The 26,609-nt window shown below is 31.9% G+C and overlaps 1 protein-coding gene across 3 annotated transcripts in view; it reads right to left on the minus strand.

The window, feature by feature from the left end:
* The window catches only part of LOC123653413 (serine/threonine-protein kinase NLK), a 161,900-nt gene that overhangs the window by 47,802 nt on the left and 87,489 nt on the right, over positions 1-26,609 (minus strand). For all 3 annotated transcript variants that reach the window (XM_045589406.1, XM_045589404.1, XM_045589405.1), the window contains exons 2-3: positions 22,070-22,199; positions 7,887-7,942 (exon numbers count right to left, since the gene is read on the minus strand). In XM_045589406.1, the coding sequence (XP_045445362.1) occupies positions 7,887-7,942; positions 22,070-22,199 (186 nt within the window). The remainder of the gene's footprint in view (positions 1-7,886; positions 7,943-22,069; positions 22,200-26,609) is intronic.

Here is a 26,609-nt window from a genome sequence, read left to right on the forward strand (position 1 = left end):
CCTTCAGTTCATTTTTTTGTGTTATACAACAGTACAATATAATAAGTACGGATCAAATCTTTATTGGGTTCCATATACGGGTCATCAACAATTCAACAGAACAAGACGAAGATGAATGATCGCACATTTTATTGTGAAATACATAAAAACGAAGCCTAACTAGTATATATATAATTTCAAGGCTCATTACAAAGAATCACTAAAATCTACCAAAGTAACCTAATAAAGAACTCGGTTCGCTCAACCACACACGAGATTTCTTATTTAGAAATCCTAAACAATCAAATTGGTTTCATCTCTTAATCTAAACTTATGATGAATAAACAATTGTGATAGAAACCTTTTAACGAAATTATATACTCGTTCATCATGCCACATTAGACCTAAGATGCGTCAACATCTGAAATTATATCTAAATCATCTTCAAACAATCTCAAAGTCTCGGAGAGGAAAGGGCTTAACTATTTTTAAAGAATGTACGAGCGTGGTTACTTTTTGTAAATAAATGAACAAAGAGACATAACATTCTATATTACGAAGAAACTTAAAGATAGCTTTCCTGTAAAGGAACAATATAAAGAAAAATTATCCCACGTATACAGAGTCCTAAACTTCTAAATGGATTGTAAAATATTTTATAGTTATGCCGTCATTTAAAACATATCTCAAGGAAGTTGTTTTATTATAAAAACACAAAACGCTCGCAAAAATTTTACGAACCTCTGGTTAAAGAAAAGGCAGTAACATCAATATTTTTTATTTTTATTTACATCTTTTTTAGGAAAAATGTTTTAATACTGATATAATAATACTGCGTGTTACTCAAAATCCTAAGATTATTATTAGGAATAGTTAAATAAACAATAATCACGCACGTGAGCACCTGAAAATAGCTATACAATTTCATTCCCAAGCTAAAATAAACGAAAAAAATAAATGTATTTGAGTAAAATATGTATAATTATACGTTCGATGAAGTGCATAATTACGCGTTAATCGAATTATTAAATTTTGTGTTTGACTATTAATGAAAATTACTGAATATTTTTTTTTTTTTGTTACACTTGTCTCTACCTAAGGCAAGCAACTTAATGTCTGGGTTTTTGATAACTAGAAGACTAAGAACTAACTAGCTAATATAGATACATATTTTTTCATAATAAATGTACACAAAATAATACATATTACACATAGACTCGAGGCAGGAATAGAATTCATAACCCCTGGAGCAGAAAGCAGGATCACTGCAAACTGCGCCAACGTGCTAGTCATATAGCAACTTGCCCTATCAATTTTACAATAAAATCCTACAAATTTATGATAATTAATTTAGAAAAAAAATTAATAAACTAATAATAATGTGTGTGCAACAAAATAACAAAAAAAGTAGAAAATTAGCAATTTATTATAAATAGAATTACTGCGCGACAAGGGCACGATGATGCGTGACGCGCCGAGGTTAAATCAGGCCGGTCGACCCACGCCGCTAATTAGGAAGCGCACGCTCCGGCCGCTGCACCTCGACCAGAAACAAAGAGCCGAACGAATGACACGTCCTCGGATACTGCACAAATGTTTAGAAACAAAGAACCTAAAACTGGAGAATATCCAAGGTCTTCTGACGCTAAATTGCGCGCTAATATTAGCCGTAATATCCACAAACGGAGCGACGATCGCTCCGAAGTAAACAAAGGGGTATTAAAATATTGGAGTCCAAAGGGAATGCGGGCTAGATCGCCCGTTCGACCCCTAATAATGGAATATTTCAACAACAAAGGCGGCGTAAAGTCAGAAGTACTTAGTGCAATCATCGCTCGGCCGTGGTTCCCAACTGCCAATTTTTTTACCATCTTTGTTTTCGAAACTGGTTGTAAAAAGAGTTTTTACCATTTGCGCATAAAATACATTCGCAGCAACCACAGTCTGCTTCAAAGCGAATTTCTAAATACAAGATTTAATATCCGAGCTCGATAAAGGTGCACGTTTCGTTTCCAATTTAATTTAGTAACCACAAGGTAACCTGCCGGCGCTGACTATCATTTAAAACACGTCGAAACAATACATAATTCATCGTAAGTAATGAAATTATTTACATATGAAAATGATAAGTAGACTTGAATCCCGCATGAGCTCTCATTATGCAGAAACGTATTTAAATGCCCATGCGATATAAATAAAACGTTATACAAAACATTCTAAAGCAAATACGTAATACCACATCATTTTCAATCAGGTAAATGAGGATTTTTTTTTATTAATACTAAGTGCCGTACCGCATTTCTTTAATATGCTGTACCTATTTTTTTTTTTTTTTTTTTTTTTTTAAATAAAGTTATGTCCACAGGCTTAAAGTGCCCATGCTTTTGTTATTCCGATTTTTAGTTTTATTACTGATCGTTTACTTGTTACACTACTGCAGCTTACACTAAGAGACCTAATTATTCTATCTTAGTATCCCTAATGCAGACGTGAGTCCACCGACCAAAATTATGCTAAACTTAATTGATATCTTACATGCAAAAAGACATAGAATTATATTACGCCTTACTTTAATTATTGTTGTCACTATTATAATAATTATTATTATCTATGTTTATATATACACTTACTTGCTATCTATAATATATGTACACTTATTGTCTAGCTAACGTATATGTACACTTATGGCCTACTTGGCCTACTTACAATATACACTTAACCTATGTTATTATTAGTTTTTTTTTTTTTTTTTTTTTTTTTTTTTTTTCTTACTCCTAAGTTTTTTCCTTATACAATTTATTCCTACAAGTAAGGTGTGCTACAATTTTAACATTTCGAGCACACCCTCAATGACGGCGGCATCCCTGTGGTGAATCGCCATCCTGAGGCTGTGCTCGAGGATGTCTTTTTCAGAAGTTTCCGCTGCCTTCGTCACAATGCTGTACCTATTGATATTATATATACGTCACTTCAAATGAAATTTTTTGATAAAAAATTCTCGCTCAAGCTTCGACCTCATGTAGGTATGGAGGAAAATAAATAATATTTAAAATGTATACACATTTAGGAACAGAAATAATAAAACTAAATTAAGAGCTAAGCACTTATATAAAATTCAATAATTTCAAGCGATAAGAAAGTTCAACGTGCACCGATTACAAAAAAAAGTCATCGGTACAGTATCGCTGCCTATTAAGATTCAGTAACACCTTCGAGGGTACCTGCAATTCTATTTCTTTATAATTTACGTCCAGGCCACGTCGGAGACGATGATCGATTTATCATGCCAATTCTTACTGATAAATTTATAAGATGACAAGCAAATGTATCATTTCGCGATAGAAAAATTCAAGATTCTTTATTCGATACCGACTATTTTTCTAACACTGTTATTCCAACAACACAAAGTACCTAATATATTTAACTGCAAAAGTTTGTGAGGATGTATGTTTTCAAATTTTACGCAAATTCTAAACTGAATATAATGAAACTTGGTACGAATACAGCGGTAAATTTGAAATTTGTATGCTACTCTTTATCCCGCTAATCCCACAAAACGGAAGTTACGCGGATAAAACCGCGAGGCGTCGCTAGTAATAGATAAATGATGTCAAAATGATGTCAAATTATGTGGTGTCATGGGACACCAGGTAGGAACGAAGTTCCTTCGGATAGAATAGAAGCAACAATTTGAAAAAAAATGTTGAATTTTTTATATATTTTCTAGTTCTTGATAATTAAGTACATAAAATTATTTAGGAAATTTAGTATTTTAGAAAACAACAAATACCGTAAAATAATATAAATCAAACAAAATAATAATAATTCAAACTAATAAGTGAAATAAAAAAAAAACGTATGTCTATTTATTTTTGTCGACAGTATAAAATTACATAAATAATTAAAAAAAAGTTTACTAGTAATATTTTAGTTTTACAAACGTCATATTATACAGTCGTGTGACTGATATTACGTCAATTCCGTTATATATTTTTCTTACGGTTTTAGTATCACATTTTTTTCAGTTCGGTCGCCCAGCCAAATGTCAAGCCTGCCGTAAGGAGCTTCGTTCCAATATTTACTATGAAATAATATGAAAGAGTAAGATAAGTCAAAATTAATTATTAATGTATACAATCCACTAACCAACGGAATCTTACAACGTACACGTCAACCACAAGACCTCAATATGCCAAAGAGACTTAACTTTTGTCTTCGCTTTCAACTGGAGAAACGTTTTTAAGAATTCAAGACATAATCTTTACTAACTTTTTTTTAAAATTAACTTCCAATGGATCCAGTCCCGTGGGATCCCACAGAAAATTCCTGATTTATTCTGTACACTAATGTTCCTTTAATAAAGCAGTCGAAGCGTTAAATTGTGTTTTTCGTCGGTCTCTTCCGTTCGCTGAGCTGTGATTTCGAGCAATAATGAAATTTTAATTTATTGCCTCATTATATCTGGCGGATCTGTTAAAATGCTATAAATCCTTCACGATTCTTAGATCTATTGTTTATAAACGATTTTATATACCATAAAATCGTAATAAATGGTCGATGCATTTAATATTTTTTTCCTTATGAACGTAAACGTGCTTTATTATACTTTATTTTTCAATTCCTTCATTATTTCCTTTGTAACGATATTGCACGGTGAGTTATTATTTCTTCTCCACTCTACCCTATTCCCATCCAAATATGACAATACAGTGAATATAATAAAAATCAATTGCATTAACGCCGTCGGAAAAAGACGCTACGTTGAGTGCTAGAAGACTTCGAATATCAATGTTACGAGGGGAGCAATAGTGGGGTGGACAGCTGACGCCCTACGCGCCGTTGGCGAAAAATAATGGGAACGATAATTGTATTAATTGCATTTACTTTCCTCCTAAGAGTTCATGATAGGGTTTTATCATTTTTATTTTCCTTCTTTTAACATGTATTATATCTACTTCCAGAGCCCATAACCACTTATATTCTACATACACTTAAGGCTAAAATGAAAAGGAGTTTTTATTAAAACATTTGATGTAATATGAAACTTATTATTCAAATACGGTTACAGAGTATGATTGCGCGTTATTATTACCAGAAGTTTATCTATCGTTTTCCAGCCTCCAATTTTTATTTTAATATGTTACGTAGCCTGCCAGAATTTTATTTGCTACTATAAATATGTAATATAATATATAATACAGGTGTAAATTGTGTGTCTAAAAAAATTATTTATAAGTCATTATAAAGCTATGCTAATATTGCTATCAATAGTACTTTAAATAATATCATTATTCAATCAATTAAAATTACATAAAAACACTCATCAAATTAAACCTTGATCAACTTTTTATATCAATCACAAAAAGATTTTGTATCTTAATTGAGCCCTAAAGCGATATCGTATTGAACAAGATAAGAATCGCGTTGAAGTTTTCATTTTAAGCAGAACCTAAACACATTCGCGGTTGAAGATAAAGATCTACTACATACAAGACGCAGGAACTTCTTGAGTCCTCCAAACAAGGGTGGACAACTCGCGCAGAGACAGTTTACATTTGTTGTTACAGAAGATAAGACGAAGACGGCATGTACAAAAACTTGCGTCTAAAAAACTTTTTAATTGCTTTAATAAAATAAATAAATATGTGCACAATACACACACACTGTCGTCTGTTCCTAAAGTAAGCAACTTAATGCTTGCGTCATAAGTAACAGCCGACTGGTATAGATACATTTTTTTCGATAAACATACTTATAAATAATACATATATAAATATATAAATATATAAATAAATATACATATTACACCCAGACTCGGGGTGGGAATCGAACCAACAACCCCCTGATCAGAAAGCAGGATCACTACAAACTGCACCAACGGGCTAGTCAAAATTAATAAATTAAATAAGTATTAGTATAAAACATTGTTTTAAGATATTAATAATAGAACATCAATTTTCTAAAGATTTCTATCAAATATTTTGAATATAACTTTGCTAATGCTATATTAATTTTTCCAATCCATTTAAAATATTTATTTTATTAACTGTACTTCATTGCACTATTTTCTTTATAAACTGATTTTAATTTATGTAAATAAAATCATTTTCTCTACTTACTTACTATGCTGAGTGATATATTGGTTATCCATTTCAAATTATCTATAATATTGTATTACTATTGTATTGTGTGAAATTGAAAAAATAAAATACATACACATACTAAATAGAATTAGATATTATTAACGTAGCCAGCCCTAAGCAAAAGCGAGTTTGGGCACGAACAAAGAAGCGAAACGAGACGAAGCTGAAGGTCGAACGTCCGGAGCGGACGAAAATTCGATCACACACCGTCCTTGGCACGCAGTGTCAACGACTCTAACGCGACAGAATATAGAAAGTGCATTAGAATTGACTAACAATGAAACATAATATTTAATGTAATACTAGACGACACTGCTGAACTAACAAAACTTTTAGTATAGATTATTTAGGACATGCGCAACGAGTTCTATATTGGGTCACCCAAGCAGGTATTTTAGCAGCATTCGAACCGGACGTAGGTTTAGACAGGATATTTCGGCGCGTATCCGGATAGATTAAACAGTTTAACGGATAAACGGTCAACTAGCGAATCTATCTTTTTTATATTTCAAGACATATAGACGTTACCATTCCACCCATACTTAAAACGTCCCTGATACAATCAAATACGATAATTTACGTTATTTGTAAATTTTTCCTGATAGTTTTGGAAGCTATTATTTTGAGTATCCACAATAATTTTATAGCTATCTATATTGTATTACTTAAGCGGAGATTTGAACTCAGTTGTCAAATTTATTAAAAGAACATATAAGTGTTTTGTCTACCGTTTGGAATTTGTGAGAATCCTTTGATTTTCCCGAGGTATCGAATTTTGAGATAAAGGAGACAGAATATAACCTTTAACTGATGTAAGAAGAGATTTCATTCGCCAAAAACACACGAATTAAATATAGACGGTAAAAAGACTAAATAGTGTGTTATTACAATTGAACAGTGAATAGGTCGTAACAACACCTGGTCTTTATTGTGCGCCTTGTTTATTTGCTGACAGGTACAACTTTGTTGCATTATTTAAAAAAATTGAAAAATATTCTACGTAAATAATAACATTTTTTTTTAAACCCTGCTAAGACGACAGTATTGTATTCATATAAATATCATGTACAAAAATATGAAGAATCTGTTTTAGATTTATTGTATGTAAATATAGAACAGACACGCTGTACTTCAATTTTACTTATGTGTTCACGACTTGTAAAGTACGAGTTTTGATAGATTGATGTGTACGTATTTAGAGATTAATATATTATATATTTATTAAATATTTTGATAAAAGATAATGTACCTACTCACCTCAAGATTAAATATATACATATATTTATACATTATTTAATTAGGATACTCTGATACTTCTGCTAAATGGGGAAGGGGGCCTATACTCAGCAGGGGGATGTTACAGGCTGAGGCGTAATCAGGATAAGTAAAGGTTTAAGCAAAAGGTAATAAGATATAAACGGTTGTTTCAAATCGTTATTACTTATGTCCTGGTCGATTTGTTATAATTTCAACGTCAATGAAATCAAAATTGAAAAGGTAACTTAAAAGGTACTTACGTAAGTAATGCTGAAATGAAAATTGTTTAAGATATTTTGTCTTGTCTTCTCATTTTACGGCGTTTGAATAATGTGTTTAACTAAAGGTCTGATTGATTAGCTAATAATAAAAACCATATGTCCTCGTACTAAATAATAAAACCCATAGAAAACATACCTCACGCCCTACGTGTTTCATAACATAATGGAAGATAATTTCGGACTACAATATTGATACACTTATTATATTATATTTGACAAAGGATACATTTCTTGGAAGAAATCGAGGCTTGGTGGCTGGAGGATGTCTAACGCCGACAGTACCTGAAATAAATAAAAATGTCATAAATAATCCACTATATCTTAACATTTTACTAAAACAAAAGTTAATTAAAAATGCATTTACGTTTGACATATTAGTTAGACAACGTAAATACGGCACGTACATATAAAAATCTAATATATAAAATTCTCGTATCGCGGTGTTTGTAGTTAGACTCCTCTGAAACGGCTTGACCGATTCTCATGAAATTTTGTGTGCATATCGGGTATGTCTGAGAATCGAACAACATCTATTTTTCATACCACTAAGTTATAGGGGGGGGGGGGGGGATTAAGGGCGCTTATAACATATGGCGAAACAACGTTGGGGTCAGGTGTATCATTATAAAACTCTTGTAATTGTTTTTTCAGATACTTTTAAGAAAATCTTTCCTTGACTCTTTACCTGTCGTATTTTATCATTTTTAACCGACTTCAAAAAAAGGAGGAGGTTACTCAATTCGACCGTATATATTTTTTTTTCGTCTACCTACGTTGTATTACTTGTCGATATAATTGAAGTCGGTTTTTATTCGTTTCCCTGCAAACAAAATTTTTATTTTTTCTCAAAGCATTTATCATTATTTCATTATTTAATTCTATCCATGCAAAACTGAGGGCGAACGTTAGTTATAGATAGAATAAATAATATTACAAACATGGGTTACAAACGGTTTCGCAAAAAATTTAAATTACGAAATATTTTAAACTATGGATAGTTTTTTCATGTCATTTTTTTATTATAACAGATGTTAACCCGTCGTAGAATTTGCATATTGACGAGCTACATAATTATTCACGTTATATAATTATAGTCGCACAGAAGTTGGACTCGAGTACGAAACTCTTGTATGGTAATGGTAACATTAAAACAATGTCACAGAGGTCATTCTTTAAACTACAAGTTAGGGTGCTTAGTGAAAATTGACAACCATACACAAAAGCTTTACTATAATATTTATATCAGATATACTAAAAACATCATAAAAAATATACGTCTGATATTTACAAGACTAAGATTAACATATAATTCATTACTATTACTTCTATACTTAATTTAATTATTATATATGTACTACTTTTATGCAAAAGCAGTGCTTTTGCCTTTTCGAAAAAAAAAAATTATACCGTGTTAGACATGGAGTTTTTTTGTTTTGTTTCTGAACTTTAATAGAATTTTGAAATGTTTTTAGGTTGCTCACGTTGTTTATGTATGAAATTATGAATGTACAGGCGTATGTATATTCTACTGATGTTATAAATGTGAAAGTTTATGAGTATAGATCGATATACGGAGAGATAAAACCTAAGTTCAAAGCGTATAGAAGAAATCCTCCTTGTTAAGTATTTTAATTAGCAAAAACACATTATAATCCGCTCACACGTTAAATACGCAGAAAATCGCTGATTGTGATTCCACTTTAATCCTATTTAGAGATTATATTTAGTTTTTTGAATATCATATCAAAAATTGACCGCTCCAGCGGGGTTCGAACCCGCGCCTCCGACATACCGTGTCGGCGCTCTAGCCAATTAAGCTATGGAACGATGCACCCGCTCGAGCGAAATTTTCGATATGATAATTTTTAATTTCGGTTTAAGCGAACCGTGGCGCCGTCTATAGTGAGCTCTTTACAGAAACCCGTAACTATTCAAAGTTTCATATTACAATGAAAATCTTTGACAGGAGACGACACCGTGCTATTTTTAATATCTAAGATTTTATTTTTTTGTGTTACCCACATTAGGAATTCTAAACATTTTTTTGAATATCATATCAAAAATTGACCGCTCCAGCGGGGTTCGAACCCGCGCCTCCGACATACCGTGTCGGCGCTCTAGCCAATTAAGCTATGGAACGATGCACCCGCTCGAGCGAAATTTTCGATATGATAATTTTTAATTTCGGTTTAAGCGAACTATATTTAGTTACTAAAAAAAGTTACATTATTTGTCTTTAATAAACTTTGTATATTATCCGTAACACTTATACGTGATGTCATATATTAATATAGTTAACAATTCGGTTTAAAATCGCAAAACTACGACCAAGTTTATCATATCTCTAATATCATTTATCATAAAATTTCGTATTTGTGGTCCTGTTTACCGTTATATTATATCAAAGTTATATTATTAAAAAAAAATATGTCGATTTCGTCATTCAATATACAGGTCATGCTATGCGACATGAGAAACGAAAATCATTACGGTTTCACACGGTGATGACGTCACAACCAAACTAGACAGCAAATACTACATAATCTATCTATATATAAGGTACCTATAGTTCACTACAGATCAGAGAAATTTGTATCTGATACAATATTCACGGGTATAAATGAAAAAAAAAGAAAATAAATTAAAATTAAGTTTGATTATAAATAAACTTTTGCGTGATGTCTCTTACAATCGATCTTATGATTAAAACAAATGTTTTGTATTGTGTTGATTGATTGTGTTGTAAACGTTTAGCATTAGGCAATACGCGATTTGCGTTATTGACAAAACCGTAGCAAAGACAGTTTTTCGTCTTTAGACGATGGGGACCGTCGGCGCTCGAACACATTACGAAGAGAAGTCAACAAATGCTTAAGTTGTTTACAACGTCTGACGAGAGACTTATTTTGACTATAGACGAGTTTTTGTTTAAGCGACTTTTTAAAAATAGGACATTATTACGTATTTAAACTAGCACGAAGTATAAAACACGCTTATAATTTTTATTTCTACGAATCAATACTGAGAAATGATAGTCATTTATTAATAGCGGTAATCGTAATTGGAAATTTATTATGTCGTCAATTTACAGCACTTAAGAATCGTGAAAAATCTGAAAGAAGATGATCTATTTAACTATCAATACACAACTATACCTATTATAAACTTTGGTAAATGACATAATTATGTTGAGATGGAATCAAATTAACACGTAACTCGCTCGCTCGCTTTCCCCATGTAGGAGAACGATTTAAACGTATGTAGTAGGTTCATATTAATTAATTATTATTTAAGAAGAGTAAGCCTCAAAAAGTTCAAACGTTTATAAATATGAAAGTAAAAGTGTAAGTCATTTTCATGAGATATGTGGATGTTTCTAATGAGTGGTGAAACATGTAATGAGTGGTGAAACATGTGAGATCTGTAGAATATTTTCGTCAGATAGCCATTGTCCGTATATTTTTATGGGTCAACACAGGCCTTTATTGCCCTAAAAAAGGTCGGTCTGATGTAAGAGTATGCGGTCGTGAAACAGATAACATCAGTGACGCAGAAATAACGTCGCATAAAGGAAGGAACAAGTAAGAAAGGTAAAAATATATATATTTACGCACGATGTTCAATCTGTCCTCAAAATTATTATTAGACTTAAGGCTTTCTTTTTTATTTATTTATTATTCTCTTTATTAAAAATTACAATAATTTACACTTACAATTACTCTTCGTGTATAATAGACATAAATAATTAATCATATTAAAAGGGGGCCTTATAGCGATAATCCTATATCTAGGAAGAGATCTCTTCCTAGATATAGATAGAGATACAAATTCAGCGTAGACGTAAGCAAGATGAGTGGATATATATACACAATTATACTTACATATATACATACTTGTACGTAAAGATTGGAGGAAAAGTCTTTTCATAGTTTCTAGTAAAAAGATGCAATAAAATCATCTTGGGTGTATCGTTTGTGACAAGTGACGGTTACTTATTTTTATTTATTAAACCTTATTGCAGACACAAAAAAGAAGATACATTTTAGAACGATTAGATACAAAAACAAATAATGTATACAAAGGCTGCCTCATCGCTTCGCTTCGATCTCTTCCAGGCAACTTTTACATGTGACATTTTAAAAATGAAATTAATTTTCCCGCCACTTTTTACCTATTTTTCTGTCCGCCAAAACGGGCGAATCCAAGGAACGATTGGATACCTTTTAAAGAGGGAACAAATTCGACTAATTCAGTATCAATAAGAGTAGCACAAAATTCGTTTTAAGCGTTTTCAGTCAGGAAATTTTATGACGCTGAAACTAGCAGCCACTCTTTATATCTCTGCTTCTAAACAACAGATTGATTTGTAACTTTACACAAATTAGTATCGTTTGTTCATCTAACTATGGAAAAAAATCCAAAAGGTAAATACCACCCCTTCTTTTTTTTTTAAATTTAAAAACTAAAAAAGGAGGTTAATTCGGTATAAAAGCTAAAAAATTAATGTTACTAAGCATAAAATAGGGTCAAAATTTGAAAACAAAGGTAATTTATAATAACAAGAAAGATTATAAAAAAAAAATTTACTTTAATTTTTTTTTTTTTGGGATTTTTTTCTAAGCAGACGATTAAATAAAATTTATTAAAGTTATCATATCTCGGCTCATAGACACTGCATTTTGTTGTAACTTTGCAGAAACCTTTTGTTTACTATCAAGAAAAGATAAGACAATTTTCAAAGCGGATACTCAACCCCTTCTATTTATTTTTTATTTTATTTTTTTCTCTAAGACAACGCCTATGTACCATTTCTTCAAATGTCTATATCTCTGCTCGTGGACACTACATTTTGTTGTAACTTCGTAGAAACCTTTATATTACTATCTAGAAACGATGATAAAAATTTCAAAAGGGATACTCAATCCCTTCTATTTTTTTTTTTTTTATTTTTTTTTCTCTAAGACAATGCCTATATACTACTTCTTCAAATGTCTATATCTCTGCTCGTGGACGCTACATTTTGTTGTAACTTCGTAGAAACCTTTCTATTACTGTCTAGAAACGATGATAAAAATTTCAAAAGGGATACTCAACCCGTTCTATTTTTTTTATTTTTTTTTTCTCTAAGACAACGCCTATGTACCATTTCTTCAAATGTCTATATCTCTGCTCGTGGACACTACATTTTGTTGTAACTTCGCAGAAACCTTTCTGTTACTATCTAGAAACGATGATAAGAATTTCAAAAGAGATACTCAATCCCTTCTATTTTTTTTTATTTTTTTTTTCTCTAAGACAATGCCTATATACTACTTCTTCAAATGTCTATATCTCTGCTCGTGGACACTACATTTTGTTGTAACTTCGTAGAAACCTTTCTATTACTGTCTAGAAACGATGATAACCATTTCAAAAGGGATACTCAATCCCTTCTATTTTTTTTTTATTTTTTTTTTTCGCTAAGACAATGCCTATATACTACTTCTTCAAATGTCTATATCTCTGCTCGTGGACACTACATTTTGTTGTAACTTCGTAGAAACCTTTATATTACTATCTAGAAACGATGATAAAAATTTCAAAAGGGATACTCAATCCCTTCTATTTTTTTTTTATTTTTTTTTCTCTAAGACAATGCCTATATACTACTTCTTCAAATGTCTATATCTCTGCTCGTGGACACTACATTTTGTTGTAACTTTGTAGGAACCTTTCTATTACTGTCTAGAAACGATGATAAAAATTTCAAAAGGGATACTCAACCCGTTCTATTTTTTTTAATTTTTTTTTTTCTAAGACAACGCCTATGTACCATTTCTTCAAATGTCTATATCTCTGCTCGTGGACACTACATTTTGTTGTAACTTCGCAGAAACCTTTCTGTTACTATCTAGAAACGATGATAAAAATTTCAAAAGGGATACTCAATCCCTTCTATTTTTTTTTTATTTTTTTTTTCTCTAAGACAATGCCTATATACTACTTCTTCAAATGTCTATATCTCTGCTCGTGGACACTACATTTTGTTGTAACTTCGTAGAAACCTTTCTATTACTGTCTAGAAACGATGATAAAAATTTCAAAAGGGATACTCAATCCCTTCTATTTTTTTTTTATTTTTTTTTTCGCTAAGACAATGCCTATATACTACTTCTTCAAATGTCTATATCTCTGCTCGTGGACACTAAATTTTGCTGTAACTTCGTAGAAACCTTTATATTACTATCTAGAAACGATGATAAAAATTTCAAAAGGGATACTCAACCCCTTCTATTTTTTTTTATTTTTTTTTTTTTCTCTAAGATAACGCCTATGTACCATTTCTTCAAATGTCTATATCTCCGCTCGTGGACACTACATTTTGTTGTAACTTCGCAGAAACCTTTCTGTTACTGTCTAGAAACGATGATAAAAATTTCAAAAGGGATACTCAATCCCTTCTATTTTTTTTTTTATTTTTTTTTTCTCTAAGACAACGCCTATGTACCATTTCTTCAAATATCTATATATCTGCTCGCGGACACTACATTTTGCTGTGACTTCGCAGAAACCTTTCTATTACTGTCTTAAAACGATGATAAAAATTTCAAAAGGGATACTCAATCCCTTCTATTTTTTTTTTATTTTTTTTTCTCTAAGACAATGCCTATATACTACTTCTTTAAATGTCTATATCTCTGCTCGTGGACACTACATTTTGTTGTAACTGCGTAGAAACCTTTCTATTACTGTCTAGAAACGATGATAAAAATTTCAAAAGGGATACTCAATCCCTTCTATTTTTTTTTTTTTTTTTTTCTCTAAGACAATGCCTATATACTACTTTTTCAAATGTCTGTATCTCTGCTCTTGGACACTACATTTTGTTGTAACTTCGTAGAAACCTTTCTATTACTGTCTAGAAACGATGATAAGAATTTCAAAAGGGATACTCAATCCCTTCTATTTTTTTTTATTTTTTTTTTCTCTAAGACAATGCCTATATACTACTTCTTCAAATGTCTATATCTCTGCTCGTGGACACTACATTTTGTTGTAACTTCGTAGAAACCTTTCTATTACTGTCTAGAAACGATGATAACAATTTCAAAAGGGATACTCAATCCCTTCTATTTTTTTTTTTATTTTTTTTTTTTCGCTAAGACAATGCCTATATACTACTTCTTCAAATGTCTATATCTCTGCTCGTGGACACTACATTTTGTTGTAACTTCGTAGAAACCTTTATATTACTATCTAGAAACGATGATAAAAATTTCAAAAGGGATACTCAATCCCTTCTATTTTTTTTTTTTATTTTTTTTTCTCTAAGACAATGCCTATATACTACTTCTTCAAATGTCTATATCTCTGCTCGTGGACACTAAATTTTGCTGTAACTTCGTAGAAACCTTTATATTACTATCTAGAAACGATGATAAAAATTTCAAAAGGGATACTCAACCCCTTCTATTTTTTTTAATTTTTTTTTTTTTTTCTCTAAGACAACGCCTATGTACCATTTCTTCAAATGTCTATATCTCCGCTCGTGGACACTACATTTTGTTGTAACTTCGCAGAAACCTTTCTGTTACTGTCTAGAAACGATGATAAAAATTTCAAAAGGGATACTCAATCCCTTCTATTTTTTTTTAATTTTTTTTTTCTCTAAGACAACGCCTATGTACCATTTCTTCAAATGTCTATATCTCTGCTCGTGGACACTACATTTTGTTGTTACTTCGTAGAAACCTTTATATTACTATCTAGAAACGATGATAAAAATTTCAAAAGGGATACTCAATCCCTTCTATTTTTTTTTATTTTTTTTTTTTCTCTAAGACAATGCCTATATACTACTTCTTTAAATGTCTATATCTCTGCTCGTGGACACTACATTTTGTTGTAACTGCGTAGAAACCTTTCTATTACTGTCTAGAAACGATGATAAAAATTTCAAAAGGGATACTCAATCCCTTCTATTTTTTTTTTTTTTTTTTTTCTCTAAGACAATGCCTATATACTACTTTTTCAAATGTCTGTATCTCTGCTCGTGGACACTACATTTTGTTGTTACTTCGTAGAAACCTTTATATTACTATCTAGAAACGATGATAAAAATTTCAAAAGGGATACTCAATCCCTTCTATTTTTTTTTATTTTTTTTTTCCTTAAGACTGCCTATATACTACTTCTTCAAATATCTATATCTCTGCTCGTGGACACTACATTTTGTTGTAACTTCGTAGAAACCTTTATATTACTATCTAGAAACGATGAAAAAAATTTCAAAAGGGATACTCAACCCCTCCTATTTTTTTTATTTTTTTTTTTTCTCTAAGACAACGCCTATGTACCATTTCTTCAAATGTCTATATCTCTGCTCGTGGACACTACATTTTGTTGTAACTTCGCAGAAACCTTTCTGTTACTGTCTAGAAACGATGATAAAAATTTCAAAAGGGATACTCAATCCCTTCTATTTTTTTTTTATTTTTTTTTTCTCTAAGACAACGCCTATGTACCATTTCTTCAAATGTCTATATCTCTGCTCGTGGACACTACATTTTGTTGTTACTTCGTAGAAACCTTTATATTACTATCTAGAAACGATGATAAAAATTTCAAAAGGGATACTCAATCCCTTCTATTTTTTTTTATTTTATTTTTTTCTCTAAGACAATGCCTATATACTACTTCTTCAAATGTCTATATCTCTGCTCGTGGACACTACATTTTGTTGTAACTTCGTAGAAACCTTTATATTACTATCTAGAAACGATGATAAAAATTCCAAAAGGGATACTCAACCCCTTCTATTTTTTTTAATTATTTTTTTTCTCTAAGACAACGCCTATGTACCATTTCTTCAAATGTCTATATCTCTGCTCGTGGACACTACATTATCATCGTTTCTAGACAGTAACAGAAAGGTTTCTGCGGAGTTACAACAAAATGTAGTGTCCACGAGCAGAGATATAGACATTTGAAGAAATGGTACATAGGCGTTGTCTTAGAGAAAATAATAATAAAAAAAAATAGAAGGGGTTGAGTATCCCTTTTGAAATTTTTATCATCGTTTCTAGACAGTAACAGAAAGGTTTCTGCGAAGTTACAACAAAATGTTGTGTCCACGAGCAGAGATATAGACATTTGAAGAAATGGTACATAGGCGTTGTCTTAGAGAAAAAAATAATAAAAAAAAATAGAAGGGATTGAGTATCCCTTTTGAAATTTTTATCATCGTTTCTAGACAGTAACAGAAAGGTTTCTGCGAAGTTACAACAAAATGTAGTGTCCACGAGCAGAGATATAGACATTTGAAGAAATGGTACATAGGCGTTGTCTTAGAGAAAAAAAATAATTAAAAAAAATAGAAGGGGTTGAGTATCCCTTTTGGAATTTTTATCATCGTTTCTAGATAGTAATATAAAGGTTTCTACGAAGTTACAACAAAATGTAGTGTCCACGAGCAGAGATATAGACATTTGAAGAAGTAGTATATAGGTATTGTCTTAGAGAAAAAAAAATTAAAAAAAATAGAAGGGATTGAGTATCCCTTTTGAAATTTTTATCATCGTTTCTAGATAGTAATATAAAGGTTTCTACGAAGTTACAACAAAATGTAGTGTCCACGAGCAGAGATATAGACATTTGAAGAAATGGTACATAGGCGTTGTTTTAGAGAAAAAAAAAATAAATAAATAGAAGGGATTGAGTATCCCTTTTGAAATTTTTATCATCGTTTCTAGACAGTAACAGAAAGATTTCTGCGAAGTTACAACAAAATGTAGTGTCCACGAGCGGAGATATAGACATTTGAAGAAATGGTACATAGGCGTTGTCTTAGAGAAAAAAAAAAATAAAAAAAAATAGAAGGAATTGAGTATCCCTTTTGAAATTTTTATCATCGTTTCTAGACAGTAACAGAAAGGTTTCTGCGAAGTTACAACAAAATGTAGTGTCCACGAGCAGAGATATAGACATTTGAAGAAATGGTACATAGGCGTTTTCTTAGAGAAAAAAAAAATTAAAAAAAATAGGAGGGGTTGAGTATCCCTTTTGAAATTTTTTTCATCGTTTCTAGATAGTAATATAAAGGTTTCTACGAAGTTACAACAAAATGTAGTGTCCACGAGCAGAGATATAGACATTTGAAGAAGTAGTATATAGGCATTGTCTTAGAGAAAAAAAAAAATAAAAAAAATAGAAGGGATTGAGTATCCCTTTTGAAATTTTTATCATCGTTTCTAGACAGGAATAGAAAGGTTTCTACGAAGTTAGATCAAAATGTAGTGTCCACGAGCAAAGATATAGACATTTAAAGAAGTAGTATATAGGCATTGTCTTAGCGAAAAAAAAAAAAAAAAAAAACATAGAAGGGATTGAGTATCCCTTTTGAAAATTTTATCATCGTTTCTAGACAGTAATAGAAAGGTTTCTATGAAGTTACAACAAAATGTAGTGTCCACGAGCAGAGATATAGACATTTGAAGAAGTAGTATATAGGCATTGTCTTAGAGAAAAAAAAAATAAAAAAAAATAGAAGGGATTGAGTATCCCTTTTGAAATTTTTATCATCGTTTCTAGACAGGAATAGAAAGGTTTCTACGAAGTTAGAACAAAATGTAGTGTCCACGAGCAGAGATATAGACATTTAAAGAAGTAGTATATAGGCATTGTCTTAGCGAAAAAAAAAAAAAAAAAAAACATAGAAGGGATTGAGTATCCCTTTTGAAAATTTTATCATCGTTTCTAGACAGTAATAGAAAGGTTTCTACGAAGTTACAACAAAATGTAGTGTCCACGAGCAGAGATATGATTACTTTCACAAATACAATATAATTAATTGCCTTCTTAGGGAAATTGCAATATTAAAAAAATAATCAAAGTGGATTATTTATTTTTTTACCTTTTTTTCTAATTTTTTTTAATATTCTAAACGACCTTTGATTTAAATTTTAACCTTATTTCATGCTTAAAGACATAGATTTTTTGCTTTTATATCGAATTAACCTCCCTGTTTGGGTTTTTAAATATAAAAAATAGAAGGGGTGGAATTTACCCTTTAGATCTTTTTCATAGCGAGATGATATAACGTCACTAATTTCTGTACAGTTACAACTTAATCTGTTGCTTTTTTAAGAGATATAAAGCGTGGCTTCTAGTTTCAGTGTCATTTAATTTTGGCTGCTAGCTGTTAGCTGCTAGTTTCAGTTTCATGAAATTTTGATGTCAAAGATGCATTTCGCTCTGGTCGCCCGGTTACGGATAAACGTGACGACATTTTTGAAAAGGTGAAGCTAGGTCAACATTTGAGTAGTTACGATATAGCTGAATCTGTAAATTGACGATAAAACAGTTTTGACTCATTTAAAAATGCTGGCTATACAAAAAAGCTCGATATATAGATATCACATAAACTAAGTGAAAGAAACCTAATGGACCGTGTTGAGTACACGTGATTTGCGATTCTCTCTTAAGGCGTAATGATATCGAACGATTTTTAATGAGATTGATCACTGGTGACGAAAGTGGATCGCCTTCGATAAATAATGTACGAAAGAGATCGTAGTCCAAGGTCGGTCACAGCTGCACAGACTATCGGGAACCCCGGGTTGACACGCAATAAGGTGCTGTTAAGTAGGTAGAAATGGAAAGGCATCATTCATTATGAGCTTTTACCGCCGAGCAAAACCAACGATTCGGATTCCTACTGTCAACAGCTGATAAGACTTAAGCACGAAATTAAGAATAATCGGCCAGAACTGATCAACAGAAAAGGTGTTGTCTTTCATCACTATCTCGACTAGAAAAAAGGTCAGGCTCAACCAGATCATGTATCTGGACCGGATCAGGATAGAATGAGCCATGCCAGATCCGGCAAGCTCTATCAGGACCAGGTCTGGTCCAGACAAGGATAGCCTGATGTAAAATAGAATCAAGTATGGTAAGGCATACTGGATAAGGACCCGGTCCTGTCCAGATCAGGATAGCCTGAAAGAAATTACGCGAACTGAGCCTGAATCGCGCTATTAATGTTTTTAAGCGCACTTAGTATATAAACAATTATTAGGACAGTCTAGCAGGGAGTCCATTTCTACACAGTGGAGCAGTCGTAAGTAATAGGAAATAGTTCATTAGTAGTTAATTATTAGAAGTTAATAAATAAAATTTACTTAATAATATAATTAATTAATAACATAAATATAAATAAAAATAATTAATATTTAAAGTAAAAACATAAATAAATAATACATTGGAAAAAATAAACGGAAATACATATCATAATAATTATGTTAAGTAACATATTTATAATATCAATTCGCTTCTTTTTTGTTAAACAATTTTTTCAAGAAAATACATTCGTGTTTTTAAAAGGACTAGACCGAACCGGCTGATCAGGATGAGATGAGATTTCCTGATCTGGACCCGATCAGGAAATGTCATCTCATCCTGATCAGGTCCAGACCAATCATCTGCGTTACATGCCTTATCAAGTCCTGATCAGGCATGCCTGGTCCGGTCCTTCTAAGGAAGACGAAAAAATTTCTACTCGGGATAACGACCACATACTGGTGCTACTGAGAAGTCTTAATGCATCCATCATATAGCCCCGATGTTATACCCTCAGATTTCCATCTGTTTCGGTCTCTTCATAATTATTTAGGTTTAATGTGCGGGGATAGAACCCGCAACCGCCAGCGCAACAGGCACAATCCATGGCTGTGACCGTTGCGCCAACGCGGCGTCTAGTATATATTATAATAATAAAATAGTTTTTTCAAATACAAAAAGATTTCAAACTATACATCAAAGAAAAAATTATTTTATTTCAATATTAAAAAGGTTATAAGAATGTCATTATTACGATATTTAAACTATTGGACCTACCGTCGTCGGTAACAAATATTAAAATAATTAAACCTTATAAAAGACGAAATAATTCATCAACTTTTGATGCCAAATAAGTAATAATTTGTCTTGCGTTGTCTAATATAATCTAGTTTTGATTTCCGGAAACAAAATTAATTATGATGGAGATTGATAAAATTCTATATTATATAAAATTTATAAATAAATGCTCATAAATTGCAATATACAGATATACAAATCACGTTCATATATACGTAGTGCACATACGTGTTTATAAATACATGTATACTGTTGACATATTTCCTCGCAAACGACAATATACACATCATCTTGAATCCGTATAATCGGCTCAAGGCTTTACCTCAAAAATTCATACAAACAAATATTTTAAAAGTAAATAACGTATCAAGTGAGTATAATTCATTTCGTAAATAAGTTAAAACGTTTATTTTCGTTCATTTCGAACAAAATTTTCGCTACCGCTCCGTAGGATCCAATTTTCCAGTTTCAATGCAAATCCTGTTCAAACAAGGCGACAAATACTCGTCCGCCGCGAACAATACGATCTGATCGATAAAACATACAGTGAAAATGAATAAATTATGAACGTGGAACCGCATTATAATTATTATTACGTGACGATAAACACGTAAAATTATCAATATATATCGCTAAATAATAGATAACAACCATTGAAACGGGTTTAAACTTAATAACCGAAGCAAATTTAATTTAATATAAGATTAATTTGCACTATTCATGCACGGTGGATATTTTGATTAGTTCGATTTTGAGCTTTTGTACAAACTGTATTGATTATTCGAAAATAGGAGTTCCAATGTTAAGTAATTTATATACAATTAAAATATTATAATCGGGTTACTTTATTCTACCAAGCTTTGGTTACTTAAAGTAAATTAACCAATTACACAACATTATAGTAAAGAAATATTTCTATTAAAAATGGCTAAGAAAATTTAGATTTGAGAAACATATAAATATGTTATATGCGTGTTATTTAAATTCTTCAATAAATCAAAAGTTACTTTATTCAAGTCCAGTCACTTTCGAATCGTCATTTTACAAATGTAAATTTTAAAAGTGATTATTATTTTTAAATGTGAAGCTACAACCGATTCGGATGTAGATTCAGCAGAAAAAAATTTCAAGGCAGTCCACAGTCACTCTTAAAGAAATGTAATAATAATAATAGTGTTGGTTACAGTATCATGGTTATAAGAGTTAGATGTCGCCCGCGATTTTGTTCACATATGCATTTTCAAATATCTCAGGTTCTAAGCGGCATATTATTAAGATGAAACATGCACCCTTTTTTCACTTTAGCCTCCAGAAATAAAATCACAAATAATTATATTCTTAGCCTTTGCTTGATGCACGGGCAAACATACAGACATATAAAAATTGCAAAAATAATACTTTTAAGTTCTATTAGCCCAATGAAGAACCTTCATAGATTTCATTCTCACATAACTCCTATGTACAGACGAAAACCAGTTGAGAGTTTCATTATAGGTACAGCTTAACATTACTTACGTTTTCATGTTTGAAGAAGCAGAGCATCTTCAGCTCGCGAAAGACACGTTTGGAGGATACGAGCGACTGGAAAACATTGGGCAGCTTCTTAAGTGCAACACGGCGGCCATCGCGCGGGTCCGTCACTGCCCTGCGGACAAACAAACATTTAATGTTAATATACGTTTGCATAGCATAATAAAATAAAAAGAAATTTTGTTCTCTTTTTGTTATACACAAAATGTATTAAATTTATTCATCATTACAGCCTATACAGTCCACTGCTGGACATAGGCCTCCACAAGTTGACGCCAAAAATAACAATAATAATAACACATGAGTTATTAAATTTATTAATTTACTTTAATTTAGAATTTCTTCTATTACACGAAAAAATACCTATGATGAAAATGAAAATAAGGCCCTGCTGTGGGAAGGTACAGGCTGTATATTTCATCAGAATTCGAAAAAGAGGTGCTCGATAACAGTCATAATAAAAAACCATTAATATCAAAAAGATATAGTTCGTGTTTATTTTCAAATTGTAAAGGCAAAATTTATCTACTTTCGAAATAAAAATAAGGAGAATACACGTTTTGAAACATAGTTCGAGCGATGAGAGAAACCATCTTGATGTAATAAAACCATTAAAATAAATGATAAAACCATCTTGATATAATGTTATTTAAATGATAAAACCATCTTGATATAATGTTAGCTCGCAAATGTTTAAAATGTTTAAATCTATACTACTTACACATAATAACTAAAATTATTGACGTGTATTATTGACATAAGTCACGCAATATTAATTTAATCCTTTAAAAGAACATGAAAGAAAATATAATATACAAACTTAAAAGAGTGTTAAACTAAATACTGATAATGATTACAGACGACCCTAATTATTACAAAAAGAAAAAAACATTGGAACCATGATATAACATAATTATAATACACATGGTGTGCATAAGGCTTTAATGTAAAATTGTTAAATAATAAAACTAACAAATCATTCATTAATAAAAACATACGTATTAATCACCTTAACTTTTTTACATCTATATAAAATTCAGTATCCCCCCAGTAGCATAAATTTAGTACCGTTCCGTTTGATCTCGCATGATGAATAATTATCGTTGAATTTAAAATATTCATCGAATGATTAATCTGTAACGCGTCCCTGATGAAACAGTGACAAAAGACAGGGTTCATTATAACGGAATATTAATTAGTCCTTAATTATACTGAAATTCAATTGCCACTAATAACAGCATTTTATTACCGCAATATATACACACGGTTGAGTCACTGAGCCGCGTGGTAGGCGGTCCAACTGACACACTCACGCCTCCATAAAGACCTTTGCTTTGAAATTATTAATTAGCTGGATATTTAAATAAATAAAATAAATAAATATAAGTTTTTCTATTACAAACCCCGTAGTGATTGTGACCTATTACTAAATATACTACTATTGGTAAATATGTATGTGTAATTCTTTGCCATTTCTTTCTAATAATAGACATAATTGTGTTTGCTCGCAAACGAAAAAAAAAACCGACTTCAATTACAGCGACGAGTAATACAACGTAGATCGACGAAAATATAGTCAAGTAACTACGCGTTATCAAAGATTACTCAAAAAGTAGTTATCATATCTTGATAAAATTTATATGTGACCACATGATAAACATCAGCTTTCGATTAAATTAAAAATTACCAAAATCGGTACACCCAGTAAAAAGTTATTGCGGATTTTCAAGAATTTCCATCAATTTCTCTGGGATCCCATCATCAGATCCTGGTTTCCTTATCATGGTACTAAGCTTGGGATATCTCCTTTCCAACAAAAAAAGAATTATCAAAATCGGTACATCCAGTAGAAAGTTATGCGGTATAATACAACGTAGGTCGACGAAAAAAGCGTCAAGTAAAAACGCATTATTAGATATAGCTCGAAAAGTAGTTGTTAGATCTCAAATAAATTTAAATGAGACCAATTGGCACACACCACCTTTCGATTAAAAGAAAATTTGTCGAAATCGCTCCACCCAGTCAAAAGTTCTGATGTAACATACATAAAAAAAAAAAAAAAAAAATACAGTCGAATTGAGAACCTCCTCCTTTTTTGGAAGTCGGTTAAAAAGTAGGCGAAGAACACGGAGGAATTGCTAATTCGTTTTTATAGTAAAAAATAGTATCCGATTGTTTTTAAAAATAAATACGAATATAATCAGAATTCTGTCATTTTTTAATATCATATCAAAAATCGACCGTTCCAGCGGGGATCGAACCTGCATCTCCGACTGACCGTGTCGGTGCTCTAGCCAATTAAGCTATGGAACGATGTACCCGTTAGATCGAAATTTTTGATATGATGATTTTTATATTTGGTTTAAGCGAACCATGGCGTCGTCTATAGTGAGTTCTTTACAGAAACCCGTAACTATTCAAAGTTTCATATTGCAATGAAAATCTTTGACAGGAGACGACACCATGCTATTGTTAATTTTAATCACTTCAGACGATTATTAATCACTATAGACGGCGCCATCGTTAAATCAGTTACAAATATGTTAGACTTGCAAATTTTAACAAACGGACAATCGAATCGCACCGATACACGAGTCAATTGATATTGCACGCGATTATTTCGACACTACTATATATAGAGTTGAACGCTAAAGTCCTGTTTCGGTAACGTCGAAAACAATGGCAGGAAATCTTTAAGGGTCATAAGAGTTATAGCCACGAGTTCAACAACTTCGTAAAACTTTTTCGTCCCCAATGACCGATTACGAGTTTTTATTTTGAAACTTTGATTAATCCGTTCGACACTGTCTTTCTGTTGACGAGTTTTGTTGAGGATGAAGATTACGAAATAAAGTTTCACGAGGTCTAGTTCTTTGGACCACGATATATTTGTAGCAAGACAATGTAATAGATTTAATTTATTGAACTTTTTAAAGTAAAACTTCTTTAAGCACGCTTGACTTGGGGAGTCAGCTGGTGAATGCGTGACTAGAGCGTTACAAAAAGTGTGATCGGGCAAGGTGATCGGAAGTTAAGAGGGAGATAATTTGGAGCAAAAGAAAACTCAGTCGTCAGGTCTAAAGCACACTAGTGTTTTGAAACGATTGACACAGTAGCTACCTTTTGCCCTAGCGATCACCAGTTCTGTACAATAATGGCGTATGAGCGATGTTTGCATAAATCTAACACGTGTTTTGCTCAGCATTCTCATCAATATTTCAGCATTTTTATCTCAGCATTTGTGCTTGTTTTGTATGCGTTTTTAGACTTTGACGCAAGATTCCCTGATACTCGATTCAAGTGACGATTTCGACTAAAACTTTTTTTTATTTTATTTATATATAATTATGTCGGCAAACAAGCGTACGGTTCACCTGATGGTAAGCGATTACCGTAGCTTATACACGTCTGCAACACTAGAAGCATCGCAAGCGCGATGCCAACCCTATCCCTCTATCCCTATCCCCCCAGGAGCTCTAATAAACAGTTTGTTTCAAACATTTTCTTTTGAGTAATAAACTAATTCCCATAGACTTTTTCAATATTTATCAATAAGCGAATTCAACGCAAATACATTTATAAATATCTAAAATACTAGCTGTGCCCGCGGCTTCTCCCGCGTTGAAATTAGTGTGTCACAAAGTTTTTCCGGCAAACTTCCAGTGAAACTCATCAAAATCGGCTTAGCCGTTCCGTAAACCTTCCTCTTGAAGCCCTCTCTCCATTGGTGAAACCGCATAAAAATCCGTTCAGTAGATTTTGAGGGAATCGATCACATACACTTTTGGGGACTTTGTTTTATAATACCTGTTACTACAACTGTTACCCGCGACTACGTTCGCATAGTTATGAAGATATGCATTACTATTAAGATGTTTATCGCAAATTATTTTTTTAAATAACCTATCAGGCGAACTTATAGCTGCTGTATATGTTTCATACAAACTATCATCCCCAATTAAACCCCCTTAGCGGTGGAATATCACAAAATCCGTTCTTAGCGGAAGTTTACTAACTATAATCTGCCAAATTTCATCTTTGTCTATCCTGGGTGGATGGGACCATCCAGCGGTTTTTGAGTTCTCGTGATGAGTGAGTCAGTGACCTTTCTCTTTTATATATATAGATCATGATGCATTATTTGGACAACTCCTCACCATCTATAGAGCATACATTGTAAATTTCAAGTCTCTTACTTCAAAAATATAGGACTTTCATACAAACTACCAACCCCCGTTTTACCCCCTTAGGGGTCGTGTTTTGTAAAATCCGTTCTTAACAGATGTCTACACCCTATAAGGAAACTATCTGTCGAATTTCAAGTTTGTATCTGTTACAGTTTCGGAGATTTCGTGATGAGCGAGCCAACCTACCATCCCCCGTTTTAACCCCAAGAAGGGGTTGATTTCTAAAGATACATTATTTGGACACCTTCTCATCATCTATAAGGCATACATTTTAAATTTCAAAGGTCTTACTTCAAAAACATGGGACTTTAACACAAACTTCCAACCCCCGTTTTACC

This window comes from Melitaea cinxia, chromosome 5, assembly GCF_905220565.1.
Source record: "Melitaea cinxia chromosome 5, ilMelCinx1.1, whole genome shotgun sequence".
Classification (NCBI taxonomy): Eukaryota; Metazoa; Arthropoda; class Insecta; order Lepidoptera; family Nymphalidae; genus Melitaea; species Melitaea cinxia.